This window comes from Berghia stephanieae, chromosome 15 (genome assembly GCF_034508935.2).
Source record: "Berghia stephanieae isolate SIO BIC M18660-M18661 chromosome 15, UCSD_Bste_1.3, whole genome shotgun sequence".
Classification (NCBI taxonomy): domain Eukaryota; kingdom Metazoa; phylum Mollusca; class Gastropoda; order Nudibranchia; family Aeolidiidae; genus Berghia; species Berghia stephanieae.
In genome coordinates, this window is record NC_088374.1 from 11,769,882 (window position 1) to 11,777,501 (window position 7,620).

The window sequence follows — 7,620 nt, forward strand, 5'->3', positions numbered from 1 at the left end:
ACGTGAGTGGAGAAGGCACTTATGTTGATGAACTGAGTAGAAATTGTCTGAAGACAATAGAGAATTAAAAAACAACACCTTTGCGGCGATAAGGATTTAAACCCACGACCCGACCTCTCTACAATGGACGCTATCCACCACTTTTGGAGTATCGGATTATAGATAGAAAGAAGAGATGACAAGTAGTTGGGAGCAGTGCCATGATTGTAGAGCGTCCTTCGCTTGGCTAGGCGGAGTTGTCGTAACAGTCAGGTCGTAGGCTGGAATCCTCATGGCTGCAAAGATTTTATTATCTATTGTCTTCTGGTACGATAGCTCAGTTGGTAAAGCACTCGCTCCACACGGAAAGGGACCAAGATAGTTCCCTCGAGAATTTTTCCGACCCCACTGACGACCCAACAGTGAATGGGTAGCGGAGTCTGTTAGATTTGTTGGAGTAAAGTACTTTGCGATAGACTAGCGTTCTATCCAAAGGATAGCAAGCAATTGCTATTGTCTGTTTCACGCTACAGAAACTGGGATAAACTCGGCTCCACAGGGCCAATGGCTCTGAGGGACTTCTTCTGGTACTTTTCTACTTATTTCTTTTGTTGTTGTTGTTGTTCTTATTATGAAGGAAGAAACGTGTAACAAGTCCATTTGGGGGCATGTGGTCTAGTGGCATGACACTCTCTTTCGGATAGGAAGGTCCCGGGTTTGAGCCTCGCTCGGCGCATAGTTGAGGTCTTGGAAAAGGCTAGGCCCTTTACTCATATTCTCTCAAGATACTTATGTGTTAAAATGGGTACCTGGCCGTTCACAGCATTGTCTGTGTCGGAAATACATTTGTAATATTTTCTCCTAACGGGCGTCGTGTCTCGCTCTACACGTTAAGGTTTGCTGTTGGCCACGGACCCCTTGTATTATTGCGCTTTATAAAAACTGAAGTCAACAGTTTAAAAAATTAAATATTATTAACTGTTTGTCTCAAAGCTGGTCCTTCAAGTGAGACTTAAACTTAACTTATTAAAAAATTCGAGATAAAGTAGAAAAAAAAATTCCTGAGGAAAATAAGTTCTCATTCTCTAACTTTTAAATACTTAAAGATGTTTATTTTAATCTCTCTATTGAATCCAAAACAAACAAACAAAATAAAAAACATAAATAGAACAAAAAGAAAACCCATAAAAAAACAACAAAAAACAAAACAAATCAACCCAAAAAAACAACACCCCCCCCAAAAAAAAAAAAGAGACAAAACCAAACAAAACAAATCAAATCAAGCAAAACCAAAAAAAAAAAAAAAAAAAAAAAATGCAAAAAACAAACGAAAGGACAAACGACAAAAACAATACAAAACAAAACAAAACACAACAAAATCAAGAATGACAAACAAATGAAAAAAATATAACGAAAAATTAGAATACAAATATCAAAACAAAACGATTCCCCCCCCCCCCCCCCCCACCCCCAAAAAACAAAACAAAAACAAAACAAAAACAATAGTCAACAAATGAATAAGAAAGAAAGGAGTAGTAATAACAGCAGTTGTAGTAGTAGTAGTAGTAGTAGTCGTAGTAGTAGTAGTAGTAGTAGTAGTAGTAGTAGTAGTAGTAGTAGTAGTAGTAGTAGTAGTAGTAGTAGTAGTAGTAGTAGTAGTAGTAGTCGTAGTAGTCGTAGTTAGTTAGTAGTAGTAGAGCAGCAGTGAGCAGCAGCAGTAGTAGTAGTTGTAGTAGTAGTAGTAGTAGTAGTAGTAGTAGTAGTAGTAGTAGTGTATATAGTAGTAGTAGTAGTAGTAGAGTAGTAGTAGTAGTTGTAGTATGTATGTAGTAGTAGTAGTAGTAGTAGTAGTAGTAGTAGTATAGTAGTAGTGTAGTTGTAGTTAGTAGTAGTAGTAGTAGTAGTAGTAGTAGTAGTAGTAGTAGTAGTAGTAGTTAGTAGTAGTAGTAGTAGTAGTAGTATAGTAGTAGTAGTAGTAGTATAGTAGTAGTAGTAGTAGTAGTAGTAGTAGTAGTAGTAGTATAGTATATATAATAATATAATAATAATAATAATAATAATAATAATAATAATAATAATAATAATAATAATAATAATAATAATAATAATAATAATAATAATAATAATAATAATGATAGTAGTAGTAGTATCTTGAGTCTCTACCAGTCTTGTTCCGTCTTCCCACGTTGGTATCCCGGTGTGATTAGACAGGCCAATGTAATAATCCATTCTATCGAATCGGAGAGCTGAAACAGAAATAAATAAAAAGATAAATGCATAAAAGTCAATCTATTTAAAAAAAAAAACCCCACAGGTTGGGGCGACGTAAACACACACACACACACACACACACACACACACACACACACACACACACATATATATATATATATTTCCTTCATTCATTCATTCATTCATTCATTCATCCCGTGATCTGATGATCGTCGGGGGGATACACGGGATGCAGCTCTCACCACTTTCAGCCATTCTTCTCTATTGTTGGCCTTCTCCAAGAGTTCTTCCATCTTCATTTCTGTCCATTCCTTGATATTTTCCATCCAAACTTTCCTTTGTCATCCTCTTCTTCTTCCTCCTTCAAGGGTACCCTCCATCACCGTTCTGCACAAACCTTCATGCCCCACATTGTGGCCAAACCATGACAGTTTCCTCCTTCTAACTGTGTTAATGAGGGGTTCCTGTAGTCCTACACGATCTTGCACCTCTTCCTGTACGTCTTTTTACGTTCTGTTTTCTGTATTCGGCACCCGCAGGAGTTTTTGATAACTTTTCACATCAAAAGCAGATATTCTGCGTTCAAATTCCGGAGTTAATGTCCATGACTCGCAGCCCTATAGTAAGATGGAAAGCACCAGTGATTTGTAAAGTTTAATTTTTATTTCGAAAATGATTGAACTTTTCCATATTTTTGTCAGTCTCGTTCGTGTTGCTGTTGACATTCCTATTTTTGCCTTAATCTCAGTTGTACTGTTACCGTCCTTGGTTAGCAGAACGCTCAAGTATTTAAATGTTGACACTTACTCGAGTTTTTCATTATCGATTAAAATTTCTGCATGTCCATCATTTCAGGTGTTTACAAGTATTTGAGACTATTCTGTACTTATTTCCCTGCCGTACGGCATTGCTTTATGAGTAAGCGAGTCAATTATATCTTGTAGTTCTTTTTCCCTTTCAGCCATGTCGTCACAAAAACCCAAAATACACAATTTTCGTCCGCAATTGATACAGAGGTTTGATGATTTTCGAGAGCTTCGCTCATAATTTTCTATAGGAAGAGCATTGGGGTAAGTATGCAGCCTTGTCTGACGCCCACATTTGTCCGAAAGAACTCACCAAGCTCGTTGTTGTTGAGAACTGCACTTGTCGTAGTACTATAGAGTGCATTGGTTATTTGGATTAGACCCTCTTCGAAACCATAAAAGCGTAGTGTATCCCACAAACAGTTATACCAAATCCTGTCAACTGCTTTCAGGAAGTCTATGAAATTATGAAAATGTTCATTTTGATGTTGCAGAAATTTCTCTGTCAGAATTCTGTTATTGAAGACTTGTTGTACTGTGCTCTTTCCAGGTCGAAAACCAGCTTGCTCATCTGCCAGGATATCTTCGGTTTTTTGTTTCATTCTGTTTAGTATTATCCGCAGAATTATTTTACTTGGTAGGCTAATTAGACTTATGGTCCTATAGTTACTGCACGTTTTCAAATCTCCGTTTTTGGTAAAGGGCTTATCAAGGATTGTGTCCAGTTTTTTGGCCACCTTGTCTCATTCATAATCTTTTGGCATGGAATTGTCATTGACTCCACTGTCTCCTCTTCACCATTTTTAAAAAGTTCTGCTGGAACGTTATCTATTCCAAGGGTTTTGTTGGAGCTTAAACCCTGGATTGCTGCCTCAACCTCATGTATGATTATTCTTGGTGTGTCTGGGTTTTGTGTGTCTCTGTTCTCTGTCAAGACTGATGGGTCTGGGTTCAAGTCGATGTTATAAAGCCCTTTGCAGTATTCGGTCAATCTGATCATGACATCTTTCTGGGTAAGTAGAGCACCCTTGCTGTCTTCAATTACAAAAGCTTTTGGTCTACTATGGTTTCAAGATATCATAGGCTTTCTTTACATTCCCGTTCTGCATCCCATGATCAATGACTCTGCACTGTCCTATACACAGCTTTCCTGTGATTTGCGCATAATACTCCTGACTTCTGCATTTGCCTGTTGATACTTCATTTTGGATTCTTCATCTTGGTTTTGGTTTCTCTTCAGTTCTCTCATTTTGCTACTAATAATAGTGTCTATGTCGTTGTCAATAAGGTTTAAGGCCGTAAACTTTCCTCCAATTTGTGCTTGGAACTCTTCTGCTATCGTGGGGTCCTTGAGATTATCAACATCAAATCTTAGGCGTGTCACCATGACAGGGCGTTTTATCCGTAGTTTCAGTGTCAGGGAACAGAGCACCATATCATGATCACTGCCTATATCAGCGCAGGATAGGTTCTTATTTTTGCTTTGTTTATACGAGACTTAAACCGTTGAGTGGTCAAAATATAGTCAATTTGATTGTGATGTATTCCGTCGGGAGAGTGCCAAATTGTTGTTCTTGATTGCTTGTGAGGATGTAGAGTATTTGCAAGCATTAATTTGTATGTTTTGGCAATCTCTAACAGTCTTAGTCCTGGTGTTCCGTATGAAAAGCGTCCAACTGTCACCACCTTGTCATTCCAGTCTCCCATTACTACGAGGGTGTCTTTTTTTGGTACCCTTGAGATTGTTGACTCGAGTATCTCATAAAACTCTTCCAAATCTTCATCACTGTAGGCTGAAGATTGTGCATAAAGAGAGAGAGAGAGAGAGAGAGAGAGAGAGAGAGAGAGAGAGAGAGAGAGGGAGGGGGGAAGCGAGAGATATTGTGTTTTACACACACATACACACACACAGACACACACACAAAAGTGTGTAATCCGACCTACTCATTAAAAAATCTTGCATCTCTTTGTCCTTGATTTGGACTAAAGTTCCGCCCCACGCTGTGCACAGCTTGCGAGAATTTTGGTACTTATAGCGGGAGGTCATCACCTTCAGGTAGGATTGGCCAGGAATTTTTTCCCATTTTTCTGTCTTGCAATCATCTGTTTACACAAAAACAAACAAACAAATAAACAATAAAGATAAACACATGTTTAAAGAATTCATTTCAAATTTTTAAAAACCCAACAAAAACAAACAAAAGATCTATACTCACAAGTGACGAATTCTCCGACTATGTGGTCTTGTGGTATGGCGCTCACTTTCGGACTGTAAGGTTGGATTCGAATTCCGCTCAGAGAGGGACACATGCTTGAATCCTTGGAAAAATGTTCCTTAATTACATTCACTGCAAGTCAGGTAGAAAAGGAGCAATTGGGCGCTAACAGCGTTTCTTCCTACATGTTAAGTGTTGCTGTTGGCTAGGGACAGAAATGACTAACATGTTCCCATGACCTTCACCTTTATCCACTTCAGACACTTCCCCACAGACAATTCCCATAGCATTTACCTTTATCCACTTCAAGACACTTCCCCACAGACAATTCCCATAGTATTTACCTTTATCCACTTCAAGCCACTTCCCCACAGACAATTCCCATAGCATTTACCTTTATCCACTTCAAGACAGTTCCCCACAGACAACAATAACAGACATGTTCCCATAGCGTTTACCTTTATCCACTTCAAGACACTTTCCCACAGACAACAAAGTAATGGATATTAAAACTCCAATTTTCATAGTTGACTAGGACTTCTCACCTATAGAATAACGCCTGAAAAAAAGGTAATGATATTGATAATGTTAAATATTGAGAGAGAAGGAAAGAGAGAAAAGGGAGAGGGGAAGGAAGAGTAAGAGTGAGAGTGAGTGTGTGTGTATGTGTGTGTATGTGTGTGTGCGTGAGAGAGAGAGAAAGAGAGAGAGAGAGAGAGAGAGAGAGAGAGAGGGAGAGAAAGATGGGGGTGGGGGGGGGGGGGGGGAGAGAGATAAAGAGAGCAGAGGCGAGATAGATAATAGATAGATAGATAGATAAATCTAACAGGAAAAACAAACACAGGACCTTTACTAAAACCTATAAATAACCTTAATAGGAGAAATAAACACCCAAGGACCGACGTGCACTTATTTGCAGGTCTGATATCCCAATTTCTTATGGGCTCGTTGTTGTAATGGAAATCCAAAAGAAAAAAATGAATACATTGACCATTACAACAATGTTAAACTAGGTCTATAAGTGAGTTCGGTCAGACCTGCATATATGCACACGTTGCCTAGGACATTTCCTATGACCTATAACTATAATAAAAAACAAATTCTCGGTACTTGAGCTAACCCTAATTGAAAAAAGGACTTTTCTAAACTAACTTTCCATACTTCAGCGTCAAAATGGCGACGGAGAACCAAAATAAAGGTCATGTTAGGAATTTTAAACTTTCACTAATCTATCAAGGTTTGTTCTAGAGTTTTTTAAATGCTACTTTATAAGGACAAATTGAATGAATAAACGTCTGACAAAATATCCACGGAGTTAAAAGAAGAATATAAAGTGAAGTTACCTCGAGGAACGTGCGGAAGAACTCCCCAAGTCCATAATTGGCCCTAACCCTGATTCAATGAGCGGCTATGTGGTCTTGTGGTATGACACTCGCTTTAGGATCGTAAGGTCCTGAGTTCGCATAGTTGAGTCCTTGGAAAAGGCTCGGAGGCCTTCCGAAAGCTCCTACATCACCTGTATTCTTTTAAAAAAAAAATCTAGTAGGGGGTTTGGGAGGGGGGAACCTTTTTTTTATAAAGTTCTAGTAGGGGTTTTGGGAGGGGGGGGGGAGACTTTAAAAAAGGGATATAGGAGATTTCGGAAGGCCTCCCAAATGCTCTTTACGTATTCACATTATCTCACCCTACTCAGGTATAAAATGAGTACCTGACAGTTCAGTTAACAGCGATGTCTCTGTAATTGTAATATGGCCTAACAGGTATCACATTTCGTTCTACATGTTACGTCTTGCTGTCGGTCAGGGGTACCTTTGTAAAGCGCTTTGAGCACGTTTAGTGGATAATGCGCTACATAAAAAAAGTTCAAGTCAAGTCCTTATCAATTGTCAATTGCATTTTTGAAGTAATCGGGAGTGTTTGAGTATCTTACCAATTCTTTGATGCATTGTGATAGTTGTAATATTCAGATGAATTTGGCCTGTGGCTGCTTCATTATCAAAACAATTGAATGAGAAGGATGGTCGTGTGATTTATTTATTTATTTATTTATTTATTTATTTACTTTGCACTTTTTCCATAGGCGAATGAATGTAAATAAGTTTTCCATCATCTGAACCGTTTCGAGGATATGGGTTGGTGTTGCGTTTCCGGTAGAAGAGCCATATCTAAAACTAATGACGTAATTTTTATTACGAGTAATATGTTTATGTAAATAACAATATGAAATTGAATGTAATCTTCAATTGGATATACGAAAACAGATAGAATGGACGTTTCAAGTTTCCCATTTATCAGCAAAACAGGATGAATAACATCACAGACGAATGAGATGATGTGGTTGTGCCGTTGTTAAGATGAATAAACAAAAACATTGATGGGAAAGAAAT

The 7,620-nt window shown here is 38.2% G+C and overlaps 1 protein-coding gene across 1 annotated transcript in view; it reads right to left on the reverse strand.

Moving 5' to 3' along the window:
* LOC144960545 (uncharacterized) overlaps positions 1-7,361 on the reverse strand; it is a 29,989-nt gene extending 22,628 nt beyond the window's left edge. Inside the window, exons 1-4 of the mRNA XM_078893744.1 lie at positions 7,164-7,361; positions 5,692-5,792; positions 4,962-5,120; positions 2,143-2,225 (exon numbers count right to left, since the gene is read on the reverse strand). Coding sequence (XP_078749870.1) covers positions 2,143-2,225; positions 4,962-5,120; positions 5,692-5,758 — 309 coding nt within the window. The 5' untranslated portion in view covers positions 5,759-5,792; positions 7,164-7,361. The remainder of the gene's footprint in view (positions 1-2,142; positions 2,226-4,961; positions 5,121-5,691; positions 5,793-7,163) is intronic.
* Between the last annotated feature and the right edge of the window lie 259 nt (positions 7,362-7,620).